The 26,473-nt window shown below is 42.9% G+C and overlaps 2 protein-coding genes across 9 annotated transcripts in view; one reads left to right on the top strand and one right to left on the bottom strand.

Moving 5' to 3' along the window:
- The window catches only part of LOC112264648 (RNA polymerase II subunit A C-terminal domain phosphatase), a 128,908-nt gene extending 111,816 nt beyond the window's left edge, over nt 1-17,092 (bottom strand). For 2 of the 4 annotated variants that reach the window (XM_042295502.1, XM_024441396.2), the window contains exons 1-8: nt 16,947-17,092; nt 16,519-16,849; nt 12,509-12,592; nt 12,253-12,346; nt 11,949-12,077; nt 11,634-11,784; nt 6,742-6,832; nt 5,782-5,948 (exon numbers count right to left, since the gene is read on the bottom strand). In XM_042295502.1, the coding sequence (XP_042151436.1) occupies nt 5,782-5,948; nt 6,742-6,832; nt 11,634-11,784; nt 11,949-12,077; nt 12,253-12,346; nt 12,509-12,592; nt 16,519-16,820 (1,018 nt within the window). In that variant the 5' untranslated portion in view covers nt 16,821-16,849; nt 16,947-17,092. Of the gene's footprint in view, nt 1-5,781; nt 5,949-6,741; nt 6,833-11,633; nt 11,785-11,948; nt 12,078-12,252; nt 12,347-12,508; nt 12,593-16,518 lie in introns of all 4 variants that reach the window. The other 2 variants (XM_024441394.2, XM_024441395.2) reach the window with 2 other exon arrangements.
- Nucleotides 17,093-17,465: 373 nt separating this feature from the next.
- Nucleotides 17,466-26,234, top strand: LOC112264649 (uncharacterized aarF domain-containing protein kinase 5). 5 transcript variants are annotated; one of them, XM_024441398.2, is made up of 15 exons: nt 17,466-17,573; nt 19,701-19,780; nt 19,978-20,115; nt 20,227-20,302; nt 20,620-20,820; nt 21,602-21,742; nt 21,894-22,007; nt 22,160-22,291; nt 22,531-22,614; nt 22,701-22,782; nt 22,974-23,052; nt 23,189-23,280; nt 23,420-23,672; nt 23,867-23,983; nt 25,491-26,234. In XM_024441398.2, the coding sequence occupies exons 1-15, from the start codon at nt 17,538-17,540 to the stop codon at nt 25,591-25,593; spliced, it is 1,728 nt and encodes a 575-aa protein (XP_024297166.1). In that variant the 5' UTR covers nt 17,466-17,537; the 3' UTR covers nt 25,594-26,234. The 5 variants fall into 5 exon arrangements, with proteins under 5 accessions (XP_024297166.1, XP_024297167.1, XP_024297165.1 ...); XM_024441397.2 differs by lacking the exon at nt 17,466-17,573 and adding an exon at nt 17,868-18,066; XM_024441401.2 differs by lacking the exon at nt 17,466-17,573 and adding an exon at nt 17,967-18,147.
- Nucleotides 26,235-26,473: the final 239 nt, after the last annotated feature.

Raw genomic sequence — 26,473 nt, 5'->3', positions numbered from 1 at the left:
TTATTGGAAAGATCATATAAATATTTTTAAATCTTTGCTTTAAATCAGAGCATCCAATAGAACTCAGTTAAACAGTTATTTATTCAGACCCATAAAACATTGAATAAATCTTTGTGAAGAGAAGTGAAAGCCTTCTGCATCCAAATCTAGTTTGATATTATTCAAGGATATCATTAGAATGACAAAGGACAAAGAAACAGATTTAATTTCATTTGAATGCGAGGAAGGAATGAAGCAACGAGAGAAAGGAGGTAGGCTAATAACATTAGGGGAAATATTATGAAAAGGTATATGTCTCAGCCGGCTACTTATACAAATAGGACCGATTATACTGGCAAATTAAAATAACATTTGCTAGCCCTTAGTTGTAACTTTGTAGGCCGCATGTGTTGCACCAGAATCACGTGTTCTCTTCCTGCTTTATCATGGTTAGAACGATGTGCATAATTCCAGTACATATAATAGAATACAGTTCCCACTAAAAAAGATTAGCCTACTGGAGCTAGTTTCATTTATTTACCCAAGCAAGCTACATCTATGGGCTTATGTTTTTCTGTCATGCATAATGTGAAGTAGCCTGTCATATACTGTACACACACACACACACACGTGTATGTGTGCCATTCAAATCAAATTTTATTTGCCACCAAATACAACAGGTATTTAAGTTAAGAAAATATTTGCAAAATAAACTAAATAAAAAGGTGAATGGGCAAGAAAAAAGATTTTTGCCTTTGAACAGGGGGATGATAATAGGTGCCAGGCGCACTGGCTTGTATCAAGAACTGCAACGCTACTGGGTTTTTCACACAACAGTTTACTGTGTGTTTAAAGAATGCTCCAACAACCAAAGGACATCCAGCCAATTGACAACTGTGGGAAGCATTGGAGTCAACATGGGCCAGCATCCCTGTGGAAGCTTGACACATTGTCGAGTCCATGCCCAGATGAATTGAGGCTATTCTGAGGGCAAAAGGGGGTGCAACTCAATATTAGGAAGGTGTTCCTAATGTTTAGTATACTGTGTGTGTGTACACACAAACTGAACGAAAATATAAACGCAATTTCAACGATCTACAGTTCATATAATGAAATCATTCAATTTAAATGAATAAATTAGGCGCCAATCTATGGATTTCACATGACTGGGCAGGGGTGCAGCTATGGGTGGGCAGAGGCCCACCCACTTGGGAGTCAAGCCCACTCACTGGGAAGCCATGTCCAGCCAATGAATTATTTTTATCCACAAAAGAGTTTTATTAGACAGAAATACTCCTCAGTTTAATCAGCTGTCCGGGTGGCTGGTCTCAGACGATCCCACAGGTGAATAAGTCAGATGTGGAGGTCCTGGGCTGGCATGGTTGGACATACTGCCAAAATCTGTTTGGATTTTTAGCACCCTTTGCCTTGATGACAAACATTGGAGACAGCTTATGGTAGATAAATAGACATAAAATTCTCTGGCAACAGCTATGGTGGACATTCCTGCAGTCAGCATGCCAATTGCATGCTCCCTCAAATTGAGACATCTGTGGCATTGTGTTGTGTGACAAATTTAGCCTTTTATTGTCCCCAGCATAAGGTGCACCTGCATTATGATCATGCTGGTTAGTCAGCTTCTTGATATGCCAAAACTGTCAGGTGGAAGGATTATCTTGGCAAAGTAGAACAATTTTAGACAAATACGTTTCTTTTTGCGTGTGGAAAATCTGTACACAATTGCATTTTATTGACAGCAATTAGAATGCAGCAAGATACCATGACAAGATCCTGAAGCCCATTGACATGTCATTCATCCCCAACCATCACCTCATGTTTCAGCATGATGTCGCAAGGATCTGTACACAATTCCTGGAAGCTGAAAATGTCCCAGTTCTTCCATGGCCTGCATACTCGGACTTGTCACCCATTAAGCATTTTTCGGATGCTCTCGATCAACACATACAAAAGCGTGTTCCAGTTCCCGCCAATATCCAGCAACTTTGCACAGCCATTGAAGAGTGGAACAACATTCCAAAGGCCACAATCAAGAGCCTGAACAACTCTATGTAAAGGAGATGTGTTGCGCTGCATGAGGCAAATGGTGGTCACACAAGATACTGACTGCTTCTGATCCACACCCCTACTTTTTACCTTTTATTTAAAAAGGTATCAGTGACCAACATATGGATATCTGTGTTCCTAGCCATGTGAAATTAATAGATTAGGGAATGCATTTATTTAATTTGACAGGTTCCTTATATGAACTAAGTCAGTAAAATATTTGAAATTGTTGTAAATTGCATTCATAATTTTGTTCAGTATCTAAAAATTTTTTGGAAGAGTTTGTAAAGTTTTCCTCTTATTCACCAACAGTCACAATGTGTCCTGTTTTGAGGTTCAGAACATTCTCGTGAACGAAACTGATTAAAGCTTTAGTGTGAGGCTGCATCATGAAGAGGAGTTTTGTGGCTGACAGTAGTTCACTGTGATCTAATTTGGCTTTGTATGAATCATTTAACCCTCGCTACACAGAGCTGCATTCTGTCAGTCGTAAGACTGGAAGGTGCCATTGGAAAGTGCCACATTTTAGGAGTTTGTTTCATCAGCTGAAGCTGTGGTTATACTGATATAAAAATCTGTTGGAATAAGAAGATTAAAACAAGACATTATTGCTACAGAATTAATTGCACTTTTTCTGTTGTCCTAAACAAAGTCAATGGCCCGTGAAAGATTAATCACGGGAAGTTTTACCAAGTATATCCAAACAGTTTGTTCTGGTCTTTGTCGACATTCCACAGCTAATTGCTCTGTATTTATTTTAATTTAGTGAACCTTGATAAACAATCCTTTAAAGAGAAACATCTCATTTAGGCCCTCAGCGATGCGTTAAATACCACAACAACTTAACGAATTCCTCTCTCTGCATCAGGGTTCCTGCTGATGCAAAACTTGTTGGTGTGACGAGAGAAAGAGGGGACAAAAGGAGCCTGAAGAGTGACTTGTATCTGGTTCATCCTGAGATTCTGAAGTAATCCGTCCCAATAAACCAGTGGAAGTCATTTCTATGTCTAAACTTTCTTTCATCTGCTTTGTTTCCATAGAGCCCAACCCTGCTCCTGGATGGGTGAGGTCCCTGCCAACCCAGTCGGTCAGTGAACCCCCCCACCTCTCAACCAGGACCCTCGAGGTCCTCCAGAGGAGAATCAGCGATGTACCAGGAGGTGGCCTTCCTAGCAGGCAGCACTGAGAAAGAGTTCACGCCCTTCTATTTTCCCCCGGAGAACCAGCGGGAGGTGGTAACTAAGGGTGTGTTCAGTCGTCATCAACGTGGGCGGGACCAGGTTGCATAAAATCAACAGAATCAAGAATTCCTGTGTTCATTTCGATAATGAATAGTCCATAATCAGAAGTCTTTGGGTGCAAGATTTAAAAGACAAATCGGTGCATAGGTCTTGCTGCTTCTAAAGAGCATTATAAAACTTGGGAGTATTTCAGCTCATTGAACGAAATCATGGAGGTGTGTGATGACTACGACGACGGGCGCCAGGAGTACTTCTTCGACTAAAGCCTCCACTCTTCTGGAAAGGCGTTCCACCAGATCTTAGAACATTGCTACAGGGACTTGCTTCCATTCAGCCACAAGAGCATCAGTGAGGTCGGGCACTGATGTTGGGCAATAAAGCCAGGCTTGCAGTCAGATTCAATTCATCCAAAAGGTGTTCAATGAGGTCAGGGCGCTGTGCAGGCCAGTCAAGTTCTTCCACAACGATCTCTGCAAACCATTTCTGTATGGACCTCCCTTTGTGCATGGGGGCATTGTCTTGCTGAAACAGTAAAGGGCCATCCCCAAACTGCTGCCACAAAGTTGGAAGCACAGAATCGTCTTTAATGTCATTGTGTGTGTTAAGATTTCCCTTCACTGGAACTAAGGGGCCTAGACCGAACCATTAAAAAGAGCCCTAGACCATTATTCCTCCACCACTAAACTTTACAGTTGGCACTATGCATTGTGGCAGGTAACGTTCTCCTGGCATCCACCAAACCCAGATTCATCAGTCAGACTGCCAGATGGTGAAGCGTGATTCATCACTCCAGAGAACACGTTTCCAGAGTCCAATGGCGGCGAGCTTTACACCACTCCAGCTGACACTTGGCGTTGCGCATGGTGATTTTAGGCTTGTGTGCGGCTGCTCGGCCATGGAAACCCATTTCATGAAGCTCCCGACCGACAGTTATTGTGCGGACGTTACTTCCAGCGAAAGTTTGGAACTTGGTCGCGAGTGTGGAAAGATGATTTTTAAGCTCTACGCGCTTCAGCACTACCGTTCTGTGAGCTTGTGTGGCCTACCACTTCGCGGCTGAGCCGTTGTTGCTCCTAGACATTGCCACTTCACAATAGCAACACTTACAGTTGACCGGCACAGCTCTTGCAGGGCAGAACTTTGACAAACTGACTTGTTGGAAAGGTGGCATCCTATGATGGTACCACATTGAAAGTCAATGAGCTCTTCAGTAAGGCCATTCTACTGCCAATGTTTCCTATGGAGATTGCATGGCAGTGTGATCAATCTTATGCACCTGTCCGCAACAGTGTGGCTGAAATAGCTGAAACCGCTAATTTGAAGGGCTGTCCATATACTTTTGTATATATAGTGTATTTTTTTGTTTTAGAATGACACTACCTGTTTTGGCGGAAAATAACGGGTTACCAAAGGAGAAAGTGATGTATTCTTCTCGGGACGGAACATTTGTAAAATACCAGGAAAATATTAAACCCTAGTCTATGTGATGTGACGGAAATCAGCAGCACTTCCCTAATTGATCTAACAGTTTGTGTGTGTGTGTGTGTGTGTGTGTGTGTGTTATTCTCCAGGGAGCCCAGAGAAGCACTCTCCATCCTTTGTGGCTTGTCCGGTTTATCTCTACTGCTAATCAAAAAAATCTCTATACAGATCTCCTCTATGAGAGGCTCTGTGAGAAAAGAACCCAATGCCTTCCCTACTCCCTCCTGAGACTAAGATGGTAATCACGGTTCAGATGAACCCATCTCATTATGGCTACCCAGGCTTGGTGCTTGAGTATGAATACAGTGTTGATGATTAGGTGTTAAGGCTTGGTCGCTCCAATTCCTTCTTTATAACAGATCAGATTGATTAATTCAGAGAGTTGATAAAAAAGTATTTGGATTCTGCTCAACCCTGGCCTTTGGCTATGATAATTTTCCTGGCTATTCTCATGGTTCTAAAAAGGTAGAGTTTAACAGCATTCTCACAGAAAGATCGCTAAGTGTTCCCCTGTCACCTCCATGCCTTCTCCCTCTCGCCTCTGTGCTGAGAGGATCATAACTTAACGACATACCTTAACTCCCTCACCTTCCTGCCACCCCATCTATTGGGATCATAACAGTTACGTATCACAAACATTTTCTTAAAAGCTTCACCCTCCCACTGCAGCCTACCACACAGGAAAGTGGTGCATCGGTTGATGCAAATTAAATCAAAACAGTGAGACGTGATTAGGGGTACCTTGTGACCAGAACTCCATTTGCAGCCAGAGAACCAGGATGAGTTCACATTCCTTAAGCGCTCACCAAACCACAGCCTCTCTGAATTTGGTCACCAGAGGGTTTTTAAGTTTGTAGTGTTTTTTTTGTTGAGTGTTTGTAAGACTGACAAAGCACTAAATGCCCTTATAAGGATTGTTTCAATAGATCACTGTGCTTCATAATTTATTGACCAGTTCACAACAAATGTCAACCATTCGGTTAAGCTCATTGTCTTCAGACCCTGTATACCGTACCTTTCCTTCCCTGCTGAGCCTCTTTAGACCCGGCTGGGGCGTTGATGTCTCCTGTCCCCTTGAAGTAGATGTATTTCTTCACAGTGATCAGGTTGGGAGCAAACTTCCACACGTCCTCCCGGTCATCTATAATACATACCATCGAGTCCCCACATGGGAACAGATTCCTGAGGGGTAGAGATAAAGAGAGTGCGAGAGATTAGGGAGAGAGAGAGAGCACAAGAGACAGAAAGAAAGAGTTATATCTAAGTTAAACTGGCAGTAACAGAGCAAAATGTTAGGCTCTCGCTCTACCATTATCCAGTCTTAGGCTACATCCCAAATGGTAGCCTATAACCTATGGGCCCTGGTCAAAAGTAATTTTAAGGGAATAGGCTGCTATTTGTGAAGGACTACCCCTCCAGGTTAGAAGTGAATTCTGGCTCTCACTCTTACCAATAATTATCTGAACATCATAACTATACAACCACAGTTTCTACCATTAAGACTTTGAGGATGGTGTTCTAAAAGGCTTCCTATAACAGGAGTCACTGATTAGAAGAAATGCTGCATGGCGATGGGCTATTCCCTCTGCTCATCTATAGCACAGTCATGCTAGAGCTGGATGGCTCAGTTTTATAGCGCTGTATTGTCTGTGGGGACAACCAAGTGACTTCAAATGACTTGACTGCTGCCAGGTTTTAATCAACACTAATTCCCTCAGTTGAATTCTTCAGCGGTAGTGGCTGAGCGGAAATCAGTTTCTCCCAATTCCACAGGAGATCTTCCTTGAGTGAATGCCTTTTCTCCAAAGTGTCAAAATTAAAGATAACATATCAGCCATGTCCTTTTCATATTGGAAAGAGTCTTCTTAAAATGTCCGAGCTGAAATCGCTATTAGTATGTGTGTCAAAAGTGTGCTGCATGGACCCCAAAGCAGTATGTGCTAGCAGCTCTGCCAGACAGAGAGCCAGGTCTGACCTCAGGTTCCCTGTCTTGGAGAAGGGGTCGATGCATTCGTCTCTGGACAGGATCCTGTGGGAAAACAGCTTCATCTCAGGGTCCAGGAAGCCTGCAAAATTAGACACACCAGAAGAGCATCTTTAAAATGGATATATATACACAGTGCCTTGCAAAAGTATTCGGCACCCTTGAACTTTGCGACCTTTTGCCACATTTCAGGCTTCAAACAAAGATATAAAACTGTATTTTTTGTGAAGAATCAACAACAAGTGGGACACAATCATGAAGTGGAACGACATTTATTGGATATTTCAAACTTTTTTAACAAATCAAAAACTGAAAAATTGGGCGTGCAAAATTATTCAGCCCCTTTACTTTCAGTGCAGCAAACTCTCTCCAGAAGTTCAGTGAGGATCTCTGAATGATCCAATGTTGACCTAAATGACTAATGATGATAAATACAATCCACCTGTGTGTAATCAAGTCTCCGTATAAATGCACCTGCACTGTGATAGTCTCAGAGGTCCGTTAAAAGCGCAGAGAGCATCATGAAGAACAAGGAACACACCAGGCAGGTCCGAGATACTGTTGTGAAGAAGTTTAAAGCCGGATTTGGATACAAAAAGATTTCCCAAGCTTTAAACATCCCAAGGAGCACTGTGCAAGCGATAATATTGAAATGGAAGGAGTATCAGACCACTGCAAATCTACCAAGACCTGGCCGTCCCTCTAAACTTTCAGCTCATACAAGGAGAAGACTGATCAGAGATGCAGCCAAGAGGCCCAAGATCACTCTGGATGAACTGCAGAGATCTACAGCTGAGGTGGGAGACTCTGTCCATAGGACAACAATCAGTCGTATATTGCACAAATCTGGCCTTTATGGAAGAGTGGCAAGAAGAAAGCCATTTCTTAAAGATATCCATAAAAAGTGTAATTTAAAGTTTGCCACAAGCCACCTGGGAGACACACCAAACATGTGGAAGAAGGTGCTATGGTCAGATGAAACCGAAATTGAACGTTTTGGCAACAATGCGTAAAAGCAACACAGCTCATCACCCTGAACACTACCATCCCCACTGTCAAACATGGTGGTGGCAGCATCATGGTTTGGGCCTGCTTTCCCTTCAGCAGGGACAGGGAAGATGGTTAAAATTGATGGGAAGATGGATGGAGCCAAATACAGGACCATTCTGGAAGAAAACCTGATGTAGTCTGCAAAAGACCTGAGACTGGGACAGAGATTTGTCTTCCAACAAGACAATGATCCAAAACATAAAGCAAAATCTACAATGGAATGGTTCAAAAATAAACATATCCAGGTGTTAGAATGGCCAAGTCAAAGTCCAGACCTGAATCCAATCGAGAATCTGTGGAAAGAACTGAAAACTGCTGTTCACAAATGCTCTCCATCCAACCTCACTGAGCTCAAGCTGTTTTGCAAGGAGGAATGGGAAAAAAATTCAGTCTCTCGATGTGCAAAACTGATAGACATACCCCAAGCGACTTACAGCTGTAATCGCAGCAAAAGGTGGCGCTACAAAGTATTAACTTAAGGGGGCTGAATAATTTTGCACGCCCAATTTCAGTTTTTGATTTGTTAAAAAAGTTTGAAATATCCAATAAATGTCATTCCACTTCATGATTGTGTCCCACTTGTTGTTGATTCTTCACAAAAAAATACAGTTTTATCTTTGTTTGAAGCCTGAAATGTGGCAAAAGGTCGCAAAGTTCAAGGGGGCCGAATACTTTTGCAAGGCACTGTGTGTATGTGTATATATATACACACACACACACACACACACCACACACACACACACATATAAATAAAAGAGAGAGAGACAGAGAGAGCTTGGTTAGTGTGGCAGGGGGTTTGGTTCCGCATGCTGGGCCACAGCAGAGAGCAGACTCGACTGCATTAAACATCCTATTTAAAAGAGCTCCGTGGAAAAGCAGGATGTATTCAGAAAAGTGAAGGTGCCGTTTTGCCAAACAGCCAATTTCCATTACTCTCTGGCCATCTGGAGCTACACGGAGTAGCATTCCAACAAAGCTTTTGAGTCAATTTAGAGCCAAATCTCATGTTGTTTTGCTACACAAGTTCTTCAATTTAATCTCAAATGAAATTGCTTGGCATCGGTGTGTGTGTGTGAGAGATGGAGGGTCTCTGTATACTCAGTGGGCTCATTAAAACATCAAGGCTTTGAGATGAGAACTAAATGCAGGCTGGGTCTTATCAGTTCCTCTTTAGAAGCTGTACAATAATACGTGTCTGGAGGAGCAACAAAGACAGGCTTTGATGAAGCATCTACATCCCCACTGCACAACAAACACCTCGCTACCTGGTTGCTATTAAACCACAGAGAAGAGAGAACACAGGTGGGCAGGTGTCTACTAAAGCACAACAACAAACCCATCTACCTGGAGAAACAGATGCACAGTGACCTCCATGCGCCACAGACTAATTACTACATTCATTATTCATTCACTTCCAACGTTCAGCATAGGCATTCATGATAGAATAACATCTAATCGATAGCGAAAGATAGTCTCCAAACTTTGACGGGCCAAAGTTCATCTCTGTAACCCAAATGCAGATAATTAGATTCATAAAAAGCTCAAACGTGCATTATAATTTACTGTCAAGTGAGATTGATCTGAGCCGAGCTGTTGGGAAACCCACTATAGTAGAGCCCTGTTTTTATTGTGGGACTCCAGAGTTGCCCGCAGGACCCGACAGAGAAGTGTGCTGCATGGTCGGAATGGTCCATGCTGCGGGTGGTCAGAAAGACCAATTATTTCATAACGGTCGTTCCACCGTTTTCAATACGCTATGAATCGTTATAAAACCACTTATTACACAAATCCCTCTGTCATTCTGGCCGCTTGTGTCCCTCTCCTCGCCTCTAACTGGGGCGTGGTTACACAACCGGCTCGCGCGCCTGCTCCAAACAGTGGCGGCAAAAACAATTATCCGATATGAAAGGAATTATGAAACCAATTATCAGCTTGCAGTTCTCACTGGAAAGTCTGTCGTCATTTTCTAAAGGTAATGAAATAATGGCTAATATGATTGGTGACTTTTGTGACTTTTTGTCTGGGCTACTTCAAATGAGTTTGTTTACATGGGAGTGTTTTAATAAAACGACTTTATTCCAAACATGTAAATATCTTATGAAATCACATTTATTGCAAATTCGAAATGAGTAAGACGGTAGATGTGTAATTTTAACATTGCAGGACAGTGGGCAGGACAGTGGGCAGGACAGTGGGCAGGACAGTGGGCAGGACAGTGGGCAGGACAGTGGGCAGGACAGTGGGCAGGACAGTGGGCAGGACAGTGGGCAGATGCTAGATGAGATCTGGCTGGAGCAGGTGGGATGTATCCAAAACAACCTGCGGAGGCAGGCGGTCATGGTACGAAATATCACGGGAGCGGACGGGCACGGTACCAAAACATCTGTCCCACGTAAACCTCCACACCACAGTGTCCGACGTTCCCTCGCTGATTTTCGCCTACAGGTCGGCCAGTGGTGGAAAAAGTAACCCAATAGTCATACTTGAGTAAAAATAAAAATACCCTAATAGAAAAAGTAAAGGGCACCCAGTAAAATACTATTTGAGTAAAACTATTTGGTTTTAAATATACTTAAGTATCAAAAGTATAAACCATTTCAAATTCCTTATATTAAGCAAACCAGATGGCACAATGTTGTTTTTTAAATTGAAGTATAGCCAGGGTCACACCAACATAATTTACAAACAAAGCATTTGTGTTTAGTGAATCCGCCAGATCAGGTAGTAGGGATGACATGACCAAGGATGTTCTCTTGATAAGTGCGTAAATTGGATCATTTTCCTGTAAAGCGAGCCATTCAAAATGTAACAAGTACTTTTGGGTGTCAGGGAAAATGTATGGAGTAAAAAGTACATTCTTTTCTTTAGGAACGTAGTGAAGTAAAACTTGTCAAATAAAAATAGTAAAGCTTGTTAGGCTTACCACTGGAACACACCCAAATAAATAATTTACACACAGAGAGAAGTCAGCTCAGACAGATCCAGCTCAGAAGCCCAGCTCATGAGCTCCATCAGCAGATTTTTATTTAGAATGGAAAACAAATGCATTTATGCAACAAATGTTAGCGCATCGAATCGTATCGCACGGATTCGTTCTTCTAATCAAACCAAATCGTTCTTGTATCTAGATAGATATTTAAATCGTCTCAAAACGGAAAGATGCACCTCCCTACTATATAGACGATATATATGTGACACAGCCCCAGAGAATCTGAGTATCGAATGAACCTGTCACAAACTGAAGGTAAATTCTCCCCTCTAGTGGCCACTGACTTCAAGCTCAGGATTTGCCTCTACAATTCTGAGATCAATCATAGTGAGACATGTCTGTTTGTCTTGTTAGGTGACTAACTTCTAAATCCAGACAGTGTATAGACAAACATTTTAAAAAATACAACAATTCTCACCTATAATACAGACAACATTCAAGCATTAAGTCTAGATCTATAGTTACGTAGTGATTTTACAGAGGATGTAGGCCCGGTGGGATGACTGCCTTGCTCAGGGGCAGAACGACAGATTTTTACCTTGTCAGCTTGGGGATTTGATTCAAAGGTGTTTGGTTAAATACAGAAGACACATTTCAGTTGAACGCACTCAGTTGTACAACTGAGTAGGTATCCCTCTCTCCTAGATGATTGTGTGTTTAAATGAATCTGCCATTTAGACTCTGTGCTCTCACACACACTTTTGGCATTTACGTGATGACTGTTTTTTTGCACGTTTGATACTTTTTCCATTACTTACTGTACATCTAATTATATAGTGATTCAACGTAGGCGTAATTATCAGAGTTAAATGTTGTGCCTGCTAGTGTTGGTGTGTGTACTTACCTGCAATGGTGTGTGCATAGAGGCGGCTTCCGAAGGTGAAGACGTGCAGCTCGTAGAGCTTGGCGATCTTCTCCAGGAAGTCTTTGCAGTGCGGACGCAGTCGCGTGTGTAACATGGGCTCCCCCCGCCCCAGCTGGAAATGGAAGATTCCCTGTGGAACAAGAGCAGAACCATCAATGTTTTGTTCTAGCTACATAACCACCAGTGGTTTATTATATACTATTTAATACCAAACCCTCAGCAAAGCCTGGGACATAGAAATACCAAACAACCTATTTTTCATAGGCCAGAGAAAAGGACTTCAGATACACATACCTTGTTGGACATGAGCTGGCAGTGATGCTCGGTGGTGTGGATCAGGGTCTGGTCCAGATCAACCATCAGAACCAGCTTCTTGTTCCTGTGGAGTCTCTGCTGGTCCTCTCTGCCCAGCTGCTCTGCTTGCTGTGTGGGGGACAAATCACACAGACCCGGCATTCATAAAAAGGGGGCCCACGACGTCAACAAAACTGTCTCTATTAAATTGAAAAGTTGCATTCCAACGACAGAGGTATTTCTACAAGGTCACATTATCATCAGAGGAAACATCTTCTAGTGCCATGACACCCCCGAACCTCACCTCAGAGCTGACCATCAACTCAGGGACACTGTGCACCATGGAAACATTTGCCGTGGAGATGAGAGCCTGCTGCCTCCCATTATTGGTCTGCATCCTGAGAGAGAAAGAGAGGATCCACTTAGCAACGCATACTCAATGGATAAGAGGTAACCTACAACTAAGAGTTAGGCCCATTTGTTAAAATGTTTTGAATATGCCAATTGAAATTCTAGCATGAAATAACTTTGTGTTTGTTTGTGTGCGTGTGTACACTTACTGTGTGAGGTCCTGGCCACATTCAGCACACAGGCCCTTCATCACAATGGGATGGCTGCATTCTTCTACTCTTACAACCACAACACTGGAAGAGAAGATGCACTTGAGACCACAGCATAATAGTTTCCCCCTTAAAATCCTTAAGTTTATAGACGCACCCGTGGAAAGTGGCCGAGCTACAGCGCTGTCGGTCAGACCAGGAGACGTACGCAGCGTACGAACTGTTTGGCCGACTAACTAATACACCACTATGGAAAGTTGACGCTCACCAACATGATGGTGTTCTCCATTTTGCTCTACAACCCTCACAAGTGTCACAGGATGTGTGCCAACAAAGAAAAGGGGTTAAATAGGTGTAGTCATAAAGGTCAAATTCAATATATAATATATATATATATTTTTTTTTTTCTTGGGATACCTACATGGGCCCTACAATTCAAAATTAAATAGCTAAATGATATGACCATATTTTTTTTAGCCCCTTTTTCTCCCAAATTTTGTGATATCCACATCGGTAGTTAGTCTTGTCCCATCGCTGAAACTCCCATACGGACTCGGGAGAGGCGATGGTCGAGAGCCATGCATCCCCCCGAAACACGACCCTGCCAAGCTGCATTGCTCACTTAACCCGGATGCCAGCCACACCAATGTGTCGAAGGAAACACTGTACAGCTGGTGACCGAAGTCACAGTGAATGAGCCCGGGTCAGCCACAAGGAGTCACTAGAGCGCAATGGGAAAAGGACATCCCGGCCGGCCAAACCCTCCCTTAACGACACTGGGTCAATATTGCACCGTCTTATGGGTCTCCCGGTTGCCGCCGGCAGCGACACAGCCTGGGATCGAACCCGGGTCTGTATTGATGCAGTGCCTTGCCTCACTCGGGAGGCCGGTATGACCATCTTCAAACAATTCCATGTCAGCTTTGTAACTCAGATTTTTATGGGCGGTTTCCCAGACAGAGTTGAATTTAAATCAGATTAACGATGTGCACATGGTGCTGACCTGAGGATGCTTCAAAAACCAGGGATGGAACAGTAATACATAAGCATTGTGTGGAATTGGAGCACGTCACCTAAACAATGGACGAGGTAAAAGAAAATGTCGAAATTTCAGTGACTTTGAAAAAAAAAAAAAAGAAGAATTGTGGCAAACTACCCAATTATTGAGAACAAACAGCATGATACAGCAACAGAAAACAAGAAAAAGAATGCCTGGACTACCATTTGTAATGAATTCAAAACAAATTAAAAAGTACACCTCAACAACGTCAGGTAAGATACTGTATTTACTGTTGGCCCACTTTCACAAATTTGAGACAACACAGTGGGGCCTGAATGCATCTGTGACAGAAATGTAACAAACAATATCATACATAAATATTCATATCATTTCTATAACATCTTGTCTTCCTAAGGTCCTATGGAAAAACAAAAATCTACTTAAACAATACAAATGCTGCTGCTCGTAGGGAGCATTTCAAGACTGGTGGCAGACCCCCGTTAAGACAGGGGAGGTAGGTAGCCTAGTGGTTAGTATTGGGCCAGTAACTGAAAGGTTGCTGACAAGGTAAAAATCCACTGTTCCCCAGTAGGCCGTCATTGTAAATAATAATTTGTTCTTAAACTGACTTGCCTCATTAAATAAAAGGTTCCATTTAAAAAAAGACGACCAAAGACCGATGAGCTGGGGGACTTGTTGACCGGGATCATAGTAAGTCAGCAACCCCTGGAAGGTATCCCCGATGATGACCATTTGGACAGATGGGGGACTGTTCCAATCCTCATTTTGTAAGACACATTCATTCAACATGTGCCATCCCGGCACTGTAGGGAATATGTAATGTCAGTCATCTCTTGCACTCCCATAATAAAAATTTAACAAACTCAACTCTTTAATAAATGATGTTCTCTAATGCAGCAATGTAATCATTTTCTTGAGGCAGATGAACACCATAGCTTGGAGGGGATAAGACAGGATGAAGTTCAGCCCGCTACATCTGGCTCATCTGCAGCAGCCAGAAGGGCAGATTGTCACTAACCGGGCCGGAGGACAAAGCAGCTGAGCATGCATGAGAAACTGGCCTTGGAATTTCATGAGCGCAACCTAAATGTATTTAAAAGAAGACCATGATATGAAGATGCAAATCCCTCATGTTTAGTTGGCTATGAAGGAGGAGAGAAACAGGAAGCAGCAGCAGTAGCAATGTTCTTCTCAAACCAGCACCAGTTTGATGTAATTGTCTTTCAATTCACATATAGCATTGCAAACTCTGTGGACCATGTTGCATACAGTCAGTTCACTTACACCACACAAATCTCCTGTTTCACAATGGAAGGTTCCAGATTCCAAAAACCTCAAGTTGACCAGTACTTGTAGGGAAGGGCTTTCCCCTAAGAGAGTCAGATGAAAGTCTTGGCTCAAGCAAACAAATGATGTCAGCTGCATTTGCTTTGTATATACGGAAACGGTCACCGAAATTGATTTTATCTAAATCATTCAGTGTGTTGATCCTGTCTATAACCGCCCTTCTGTCTGGCCTTGGTAGTGCTCTTTGATCGTCATTGAAATAGTCCAGGTAAATCATTCTCCTCCATTGCCAAGGTCAACCTGGGGGCCAACATCCATTAATCTGACGTTAAACCTTCCTCTGGGCATATTTAAATTCAGCCAGCACTTAAATCTAGATGAAGCAATTGTCCTTCTAGAAATCGGACTTTAAATCTAGACTAGGGCAAATCTGAGACTATTTTAAACCATATCTAAGAAATGCAATTTCAGTTAGTCCAGTTTAAAAAGTGCAATTTAGTCTAGGTTGATACTGCCCCCTAAAAAAAGGTTAAATGTGCTACACAGGATTTAAAAAAATATATAATTTTTGCATTATAATTTCCAAAAATGGACATAAAATATGGCACTAATAGTGGATTTATTGTGCTTCACATTATTACTTAGCCACAAGTGTTGTGATATTCGGCAAACTGGGAAAACGTTTCAAACTTTGTGGCTGTGTTAAAGGAAATCACTAATTTCCTGGTTGAGAAAAATCTGCACTGTTCCGGTCAATGTGATCATTGTACCATCTAAACAAAAAAAGTATCGTTTTTACAGTGGACCAAAACCTCTGTTGAATTATAGATGGTACAACGATTCCTGACACTATTCAGTGCTTATTTGTTTTACAAACGGAAATTGAGCTAACAGTGTACAATGTTAGCAACCAAGAAAAGACAGAAATTTCCACTAGATAACACAGCCAAAGTCAGAACAGCTTTTCCAGTTTGACAACAGATGCTGCTCCATCAGGAGAATTCAATAGGCGAACATCCCAGCCAATCACAACACTGATGGGTAAATAACTGAAACACTATCATTAAACTCTTTGCACCACACTCACATGCTAGCTTAACATGAATTTGAAATTATTTATACTTTCTTTACGTTAGATACTTAAGTATATTTAAAAACCAAACTTTTACCCAAGTAGTATTTTACTGGGTGTCTTTTACGTGAGTCATGTTCTATTTGTTACACAAATTCATAACACCAAAATGTTTGAGGCTCAAGCAGAACAAAGTATTCGAAGTGCTTCTTCCCCAAGTGCTCGAGCGTGCAAACTCGACACCATGTGGATGATGTCATGTGCGTAGTACTACAATATTGGGCCAGTTCGTTTTGCATGGCCCGGTGCCACTTGTGGGTGGAGATTTCACTTACGGACCAATGGAATGGTCTAAAATAAACAAACTCGGCCCACCAGGGCACCGGGCCATGCAAAACGAACTCGTTAATGTACATGATCCATCTAGCTGTTGTAGAGATCGGCGCTCCAGCACACGCACTGGGTTAGCATAGCTAGCGTTACCATTTATTAGCTAGGCTAATTAGCTATGCTACTACGAATCTGGTCTATAAGTAACAACATTAGCTAACGAACATAGTATACACAGCACACTATAAAAAATGGCTGCCATAGTCTATATAGCTAACGTTAGTTAGCTTGCAGACTCACCCTGGCGATATGACTTGTCCAATTTGACAGCATAGCTCTTTCACCACTCCAGCTCGGTCCGATTTCAGCTTCTTCTCTGACAGCCGATTGGGCTGTTCTGGCGGATGGGACCCGGACTCTTTCTCCGGTGGGATGGGAGCACATAACGCCAATACCGAGTCCACATTGACGAGGGAACCGGGTTTGACTTTCCATTCCAGCAGCCGCATAGGGCGCGCTGCTATTGGGCAGCGGATCTCCGCCACTTGCGCCATGGGGCCCTGTGCTGCCCCGCCACCGCCGGAATCTGCGGGCTCCTCCATCAGTTTCGCGCTTCAAATCCCTTTAAACTCTAGGCACAGGTCAAGCAAAGATATATATCAGAGTCGCGGGGAATTCGGTTTATCATAAATTATTGAAACTGAGCTAAGAAACAAAAACCAACGTACCGCTGATGTTTGAAACACAACGATGCAAGAACACAGACCCGATAGTTTAGCTTCTTTCGCTCTTCCCGCCCGTAAACAGGAAACACAAGACTGAAGCGGCGACGACAGTCAGATAGCTTCCGGTGGCTCTGATGACAGAGGTCCTTTCTACTTTCACTGAGTTCCACAGTTCCACGTCAATTTAAATCCTTTGATCAATGGAAGGAACAGCTAGCTTCCATTTGTGTTTGAATAAATGTGTCAGTTTGAGAGTCATACACAGCATGTCAAAGAGAAGTTGAAGTTGGGATGATCATGTAAACAAAATACTGAAAAAAATCTAATGGAAGATGCAACATCATGCTGTTTTGTTTTCCATGCACACATTGTTTTCTAAGCCTTTAAAGCTCTGGGGACATCCCTCGATGGGCCCTACCTGATATGATGTAAGATGATGTAATATATAAATCATGCATCTACTCCTGGTGACAACTAGTAGAGTTGCTACCAGTGATCTATAGTCACATGAGGGCCTGGTCCCAGTAATTCGCACATTGATGTTAATGTAAACAGTTATCTATAATAACATATTATTCAGGCTATGCCCGTGATATGGCGGCTGAGATGCTGGGAAGGAGGATCACACATGTATGTTCCTGTTTAATATTTGTTTAATAATCTCAAAATGATAAAGTCAAGACGCAGTCAGTAGTATTTTATCGTTATCATTTAAAACAAGTGTTTTAATTCCACAGACCATACTCTACTATCGTAAACATGACTTTAAACAAGGTTGTACAGAGACCGCACACTTGAATCGTTTCCGTTACATGTTACGTTAGCCACATTAATTAATTATTTACAACGTCCATTTCTGATTCACCCATACAAATTAATGCATTATTCTGTACATTTGTGATTTCAATGAAAAAAACAATGACTTGGGTTGATTAATTGACGGTACCCGAAGAGGATATCGAGTCAAGTCATGATTCTTTTCACTAGAGAAGCTTCGGTCACATCGAGTCGGACCATTTGTCACGTGACCGAATTCGTGCCCCTTCTGCCAGTCAAATCATTTGTAGCAGTTCAGGAAATCAAGAATGATCTGAAACAGGAGGTGACAGGTTACATTAGAATGGTGACTACACAGTTTTAACTCCATATTAGTGAGAAGAGATCACAGTATAGGTTGAACATGGCAGGGGAGACCTTCAAAGCAGTGAGTTGAACTGTTTGTTATATGCCTTTGCCTTGCCTGCTAGCTAGCTAGCCAGCCAGACGCATATAGCTTCAGCAAATTCAAACTCGACACCTGACATTTAACTGTTTATGCATGTATGGCTTAAATGTCAAAAGTAATGACTATGTATGTGTGCGCGCTTTGTATGTTAATATTTTTTTTCATAGTATACATGTTTATTTACAGATCACACTAACAATAGTTCTCATTCCATGAACTACTCTCTCTGACTCCCAGGAAATAAGCGTGGACACAACGTTAAATTCCCCTGATGCAATGTATAACCGCCATACTAAAATCAGAGCTCGATGTACAATCTCGCTAAAAGACAGTGTGATGTGCCCCAATTTTGAGATTGTGGTTTACCCTCCATTATTTATAAGTTGTCACGTGTTTTGTTCAATGCCATGGAAAGTGTGTGTGTGTGTGTGTGTGTGTGTGTGTGTGTGTGTGTGTGTGTGTGTGTGTGTGTGTGTGGGGCTCTCTCATTAGGCAGGATTAGGTGGCTACCTATGGCGGCAGCTTTTTCTGAGCTACACTGACCAAGACGCATCTCCAACAAGACCTAAAACCTCACATAATTCTGCCCCAAAACAATGTCAATTTCTCTCAACCAGTGGCATATGAGATTTTTTTTTAGGTGAGCGCTGATGCGCCCTGTGATAAGAAGTGGCCACTTTGTCAAAGTCAGGGATGCAAAATATGTATCTTGTCCATTCCCAGCGTGCCTCTCCAGGGTGCTTGTTGGAGAGTAGAAGCACTCCACCGACATTCCTTTAAAAAACATAATGTAACACAAATCATGGAGCAGATATAGCATATGGTAGAAAGAGTGTGGCCTTTAATGTAGCCTACAGGGTTTAGGAAAAAATGTATGACAATGTAATGAGAAACTTTTAACATCATGCAGGTTTCTCTGCTCAAAAAGCCTAACCTAAATGGCGCCTGATCAATTTTTTTTTTTTAAATGTGCTGACACGTTAACATATCTGAAAATCAGGTCAAAGTAAAATGGACACTCAGGCTACTCACAACTGCTGTCCAGGAGTTTCATCCTGTGGGCTAAATGGTCATGATCAGTGGTTTCAAGTTTGTATCCGTACATTTTTTTACGAGCTGATCATAGCGGAAAAAAGGGTCGTCGGCAATTTATTTTTGTCTCGCCTAGGGCGGCAGAACGGCCAGGACCGGCCCTGGTGTGTGTGTGTGTGCGTGCATGTGGTCAGGGCCCTGACACAGAGCCTCTATTTATACATCTATTAGTCTGGAAACAGTTTGTCCTGTGAGAGACCGTTAAGAACAACAACAGCGTGTTCTAGCCTATGGAGAGTGACCTTGATGCAGTCCACACCACCAGTCTACATGTTGTTCAACTTAACCTCGTAACATGAAGATTTTTTGTTTTTCTCTAGTTTTCTAGGGATGAAGGTCTTTCTCAGCAAGTCTACTGTAACTGGCAAAAACAGTGGATTAGTTTAAAGTTGATGCTTCAAAGTGACACTGATTGTGGTGGTGTTTTCATCTTTCTGTAGTTAAGGTTGTGTCATTTGGCCCTGCTGGGAAGATGTCCCCGTCCACAGCTACAACTGTACAGATCCTTCAGCTCACAAAGGTACTAAACTAACTAGAATGGCCCATCTCCTGTTTCTATAGTGTGAGTCAGCTTGATGTACAAGTACACCCCTGGACAGGACACCGAACTATACATGCTGTTACTTAAATACTAACCTTCTAGAAAGCAACTGCAAGATTGGTGAAGACATGAGCATTTCAGCAACACTGTGTGCTGTGCACATTTCTTTCCGTCAGACCAAGGAAGAGTCTAGGGTTGTTCTGGAAGATGTTTTTGGGTGTTCCCGTGGTGGTGGGAGTCCAGTACGCCCTTGCGGAACCTAGAGAGAGACGGAAGATGAAGATCTTGGTGAAGGGAGTCGGTCGCTTCTGTAGGTGGGTCCCATCATAACAATAATATCACCATCCTTTTTGTATGTGATCAAATGTTTTGAATCATTTCCTTTTGGAGTTACACTCAATCCATGTCTCTCTCTGTCTCTACAGGTCTATATATGTAGGACTCTATATCTCGGTAGATTATTGGTGGACCTCCAATGTGATGTTACGTGGTTTGGACAAGGTAAGTTTGACAGAAATATTGGGTGCGTTCCTCTGCCCAGGCATCGCTGAAGTATTCCAGATATTACAATGGCTAGATACGTAAAATACCTATCAGCTAACCACATATGTTATAGCAATCTGGTGCCTGACGGCACAGTCTAAGACGTGGCACGAAACCATTGGTTGACGCATGCAACGTCTGAGCAGGGCAACGGGACCATTATGAATTGTGACAGGTCTATCTGTGTATGTCTGCTAAACAGTGGCGTGAGTCTGCAACGATCTCAGTAGTTCAGTCAGGACACTCACGTCATCTTCCCCTCCCTGTTTTGCCAGAGCAGCCCATCGTTTGTGGCAGGGATGTCATTGTGCCATCAGAGGGCAGCAGATGGCATGGTGGAGGGAGCGGTGCAGAATGGGGGGATATACGTTAAACTGGGACAGGGCCTGTGTGCTTTCAACCACCTGCTGCCTCCTGAGTACGTCAAGACACTGCAGGTCCTGGAGGATAAGGCTCTCAACAGGAGATGCAAGGAGGTGAGACCTGCAGTACTTTGTCTTGTCAAACATTGAAGAACAGTTAATGCTCGGCATCTGACCGTAAGGTGCTGCAGAGGGTAGTGCTTACGGCCCAGTACATCACTGGGACCAAGCTTCCTGCCATCCAGGACCTATATACTAGGCGGTGTCAGAGGAAAGCCCCAATAATTGTCAGACTCCAGTCACCCAAGTCATAGACTGTGTTCTCTCTGCTACCACACGGCAAGCGGTACCGGAGTGCCAAGTCTAGGGCTAAAAGGCTCCTTAACAGCTTCTACCACTCAAGCCATAAGACTGCTGAACAATTAATCAAATGGCCACCCGTACAATTTACATTGACACCACTCTCCATTTGTTTTTTACACTACTACTCACTGTTTATTATCTATGCATAGTCACTTCACCCCTACCTACATGTACAAATGACTGACTAACCTGTATCCCCGCACATTTACTCTGTACTGGTACCCCCTGTATATAGCCTCTTTGTTACTTATTATTTTTGACTTAACCAACCGTGCAGTTTAAGAAGGAGTTAAGGGCTTGTAAAGTAAGCATTTCACAGTAAGGTATGCACCTGTTGTATTCAGTGCATGTGACAAATAGTTTGAAGCAATACGATACAAGAGGCTGTAGTGAAAGTGATAAAGCCATGTTTGTAGTTTTGTCACAGCTTTCAATGCCTCTTCACCATTCATAGTGTGAGGCTAGAACAAGCCATTTTATAATGAAAAGTGTTGAACATTCTTCCATTAAATGACCTGGTATGTTCTACCAGGTAGATGCTCTGTTCATAGAGGACTTCAACACGACTCCAGACAAGATGTTTAAGAAGTTTGAGTATGAGCCCATTGCAGCAGCCAGTCTGGCCCAGGTCCACAAGGCAGAGCTGCAGGACGGGACTCCTGTTGCTGTCAAAGTGGGTTCAGGTTAACTATACTACACATTCAGCCACAGAATTAAAAGTATACTGTGCTTGATTTACACTATTAAATAGGGGTCACCTCACCTGGTTAAACCAGGCTAGGTGTATCTCTCCTGATTCTGTAACAGTAACAACTCTTCTCCAGGTGCAGTACATAGACCTCAGGGATCGGTTCGACGGTGACATCAGGACTCTGGAGATCCTACTGGACGTTATAAAGTTCATGCACCCCAGCTTCGGCTTCAGATGGGTCCTCAAGGTAAGGGCTCAAACTTGTCTGCCAACTTGGTCAAAAACTGTATTTTATTTTATAGGACATTTATCGGATAATACCTGCAGAGCATGATTAGAGACAGCCCTAGACATGGTCCCCTAAACTAACCTAATGCTGGCATTCTCTGACGATTTTAGGACTTGAAGGGGACATTAGCTCAGGAGCTGGACTTTGAGAATGAGGCCAGGAACTCTGAGAGATGTGCAGAGGAACTGAAACACTTCAAATTTGTCGTCGTGCCAAAGGTGTACTGGGACCAAACCAGCAAGGTGAGAGACGCAACTAGTCACTGCTGTAAATCACGATGGCTGCATTCAGGCAGCCCAATTTCTTTTTTTTTTGTCTCTTTTGACCAATCACATTGGTGCTTTTTCTGATCTGATTGGGCAAAAGACCAATTAGTTTAAAAAAATATCAGTATTGGGCTGCCTGTCTAAACACAGCCTTTGATACCTTTTTGACCACTTCAGTATTATTGTACTGTAATAAACAAAACATTTTCCTTTAGAGAGTGTTGACTGCAGAGTTCTGTGAAGGCTGCAAAATCAACAATTTGGAAGAAATCAAAAGACAAGGACTTAGCTTGAGAGATGTAAGTGCCTACCGTGACACAATAACCTTTGTCTATTATCATTAGTACTCCGATGAATGTAGAAACCGTTTTCTCTGGCTTTTCAGACTGCTGACAAGCTGATCCGTACGTTTGCAGAGCAGATATTTTACACTGGCTTCATCCACGCTGACCCTCACCCTGGCAATGGTAGGGTTCAGTTTCTACTGAACTCTTAACATGCTCATTTATTAATTTGTGTAACTTGCACCAGGGCAGTTTACAAGACGTTTTTTTTTTCGAGAAATGGGTCACGTTGTTAATAAATAACTACAGTACAACAATATTTGCTTAAAATGACTTGATGACCTTGAATGCATGTCATCTGTACCATGTCACAGTGCTTGTGAGAAGAGGTCCAGACAAGAAGGCAGAGCTGGTACTGTTGGATCACGGCCTATATGAATACCTCAGTGAAATGTAAGGGTCATAATATGCCATTTAGCAGACACTTTTATCCAACGAAACTCAGTAGTGTGGATACATTTTAGATCCTGCATGTTTTAATGGTACAACTTGTATGTTTTACTATCAACTCTAACCTTTGACTCTGTAGTGACAGGGTAGCGCTGTGTAAACTGTGGAGGTCCATAGTCCTGAGAGACGATGCTGCCATGAAGAGGTACTCCAACAGCCTGGGGGTCAAAGGTGAGAGGACCACTGTCATTTAGGCTTAATAAAGTGATTTTATTTCAAGCTGATTCCTTCATTTAAACTGAAGTCATATGCCTTGAACAAGTCCAGTCTCACAACAAAGACCTGCTTACAATATCCTGTATCCTATCAGACTACTTCATCTTCTCTGAGATGCTGCTGCAACGGCCAATCAATATGCGGGAATTGGGCCTGTCCAACATCCTGAGTCGTGAGGAGACAACCTATATGAGGGACATGGCTGTCAATCACTTTGACAACATCATGGTTGTGCTCAAGTCCATGCCACGCCCCATGCTGCTGGTGTTCAGGAACATCAACACTGTCCGCAGCATCAACATCACACTGGGAGCTCCTGTAGACCGATACTGTGTCATGGCTAAGAGGTTAGTAGCAGCAGCAGCAACAACATCAGGCTGGGGGCTCCGGTAGACCGATACTGTGTCATGACTAAGAGGTTAGTAGCAGCAGGCTGGGGGCTCCGGTGGACAGATACTGTGTCATGGCTAAGAGGTGAACAGACGAGTGTTTCACATAGCAGTAGTTGTAGATGCTTACTAACCTGTTGTCCTGTCTCCAGCGCTGTGCAATGTTGGGGGCGGCTCCAGGCAGAGAGGCCGGGTGTCCTTCCAAGGTTCAGGGTGTTGCGATGGGTGCGGGCCACCTGGGAGAGCCTCAAGTTCGAGTGTGCCCTGAGGTAACGAATTATTCTAACACTATACCCTCAGTAGCCACGTTTCCATCCACAGTTTTAGGCAAATAACGTCAGAGTACAAAAAATAAAATAAATTACGACAGCTGTGATTGGAATTGGACGCTTCGGTGCAATTTTATAAATGCCGAAAGATAATTTGTTTGTTCGAAGTGGTGGGATCTTTGTCAATAACATTTATTACACGGGAAATGGCAGTGGAAACACCTTTATGTGAATGTGTGTGTGGTCTGCCCACTACGACTCGGGAAAGCATGATGTGTATTAGGCTACAGATGAAATAATTTATGACCGTCACAGGGTGGGTAAAGCACACGGTGATCTTGATGCTCCTTTCCAATGAATATCGAGGGTCCTTTTCTGGTGACATGATCGATGCTTGACTGCCGTTTGACAAATGAAAAAATTGTCGCACTTATCCATAAATCTCATGTAGACTAGCCTAACCACTATGAGCTCTAGTGCCAAGACCAGTGTAGGAACATTTGCTATTTAAACACCATTTGTGACAACGCGATGGAAACACATTGAACTTGAGATTTTTATTTATTCGGTACATGAAAACTGAAGTGGAAAAAGTACATTGTGTGCAATACATCACATACTGAAAAGGTATCAGCAACAAGTCAGTTTGGAAACACCACCGGTAGGAAAACACATATTTTTAATGTGGATTATTGAATACTTGCATGAAAATCTGTTGCCAATTTGATGGAAACCTAGCTAGTGGCCAGTTTTCGGTACCAGGTCTGACCCTCCCACCGTACCTGCTTCCAGATCACCATGTATTCTTTGGGGTATGGAAACGTTTCATAATTGGTATCAAGGGACTTAACGTTCCCTACACCACCACTAACAGCCTGTTCCGTTAACACCAGGCATGATGAGGTTATTGAGTCATGCTGCTTACTGCCGGTAGCATAACGCAACAGGGATTCGTCAGACCAGGCAATTGTCCAGTGTTGGTGATCACGTGCCCACTGCAGCCACCGCTTGTTTTTAGCTGATAGGCATCAAACCCGGTGTGGGAGTCTGCTGCAAAAGCCCATCCTTTACAAGAACCAACCATTTGTGTGTTCCAAGATGCCGTTCTGCACACCACTGTTGTGCCATTATTTGCCCGTTTTGTGGCCCATCTGTTGGGAACTGTTGTGTGTGCGAAGCCCAGGAGGCCGACCGTTTCGGAAGATACTGGAACTAACGATCAAACCACGCTCAGTCGCTTGTTTTGTCAATTCTAATGTTCAAACAGTAACTGGATGCTTGTCTGTCTGCATTATATACCAAGCCATGGCCACATGACTGTCTGTAGGCGCTAACCATTTCTGGGAAAGGGGTGGTACACCTAAATAAACTGGCCAGTGTATAGCAGTAGACCCGGCTGGGTAGGTCTTGCTACAAACATTCCCCAAAATACATAATTTGGCATTTTTAGTTCCTACAAAATTGCCTACATTTCTTACCATTAACATCAATCATTGTATCTTCCCAGGTCTGAGATGGCGATGATGAGTCTGACAAGATCCCTGCTGTCTTTGTTGTCTTACTTCAACCTCATATCGCTGGACGAGGAAGTTTACCAATACCTGAAGTAGAGGCTGACAACTCATACCTCAGCTGCATACCTGATACTAGTGACTCCTGTTTCAAGCTCAAGAAATGCAACCCGTTTGACAGGGCATGATAGTTGTCAAATGGATAGATGTGCTTCCAAAATGGTGCTATGCATTTCCCACATCTACAGATTTTATGATGTAGAATTGTCTTAATCAGTCAGGACAGAAAACGCAGTAAACACAGCTCCAAGCCAAGGACTTGACTCACCAGCAGTCATTTCATTGAGGAGCACTGTCTCAGTGCTGCCAAGGAATATGTGAACTGACATGACATTAACACTATTTTATTAAACACAGAGCCATTTAATATTTGACCTTTCTTTCACTGAGGTTGAATTTGATGGCAGTATTCCTGCGATTCCTGCTGTGACCAGTCAAGATTGTGCCTTCATTGACTGAGTCTTATTAATAGCCCGTTTAGGCACTGAGCACATTCAGGCCTTTCAACCCTCCTGTTGTGTTCGTTTCATGTTCATTTCATGTTAGTGTTCCCGGTCCAAAATGACCACCCCATTATAAATCCATGAAAAGATCTAAGAAGTTGAACTTCCATTTATGGCCTGTAGGCCTCATTGAACTGAGCTCATTTGAGTAAAAAAAAAAGCATGTATGGATTATAACATACTTGGATGAAACGGTGCTGTTTAACAAGGACTCTCTCCTCACCAGTGTCATGATCAAGAGCCTCAGTATATACACTGCTCAAAAAAAATAAAGGGAACACTAAAATAACACATCCTAGAGCTGAATGAATGAAATTCTTATTAAATACTTTTTTCTTTACATAGTTGAATGTGAATGACCTCCCTACAACGCCTGGGCATGCTCCTGATGAGGTGGCGGATGGTCTCCTGAGGGA

This window comes from Oncorhynchus tshawytscha, linkage group LG13, assembly GCF_018296145.1.
Source record: "Oncorhynchus tshawytscha isolate Ot180627B linkage group LG13, Otsh_v2.0, whole genome shotgun sequence".
In the NCBI taxonomy this organism is placed as follows: Eukaryota; Metazoa; Chordata; class Actinopteri; order Salmoniformes; family Salmonidae; genus Oncorhynchus; species Oncorhynchus tshawytscha.
The sequence above is the reverse complement of the archived record's forward strand: the minus strand, read 5'-3'. Positions and strand labels throughout refer to the sequence as shown.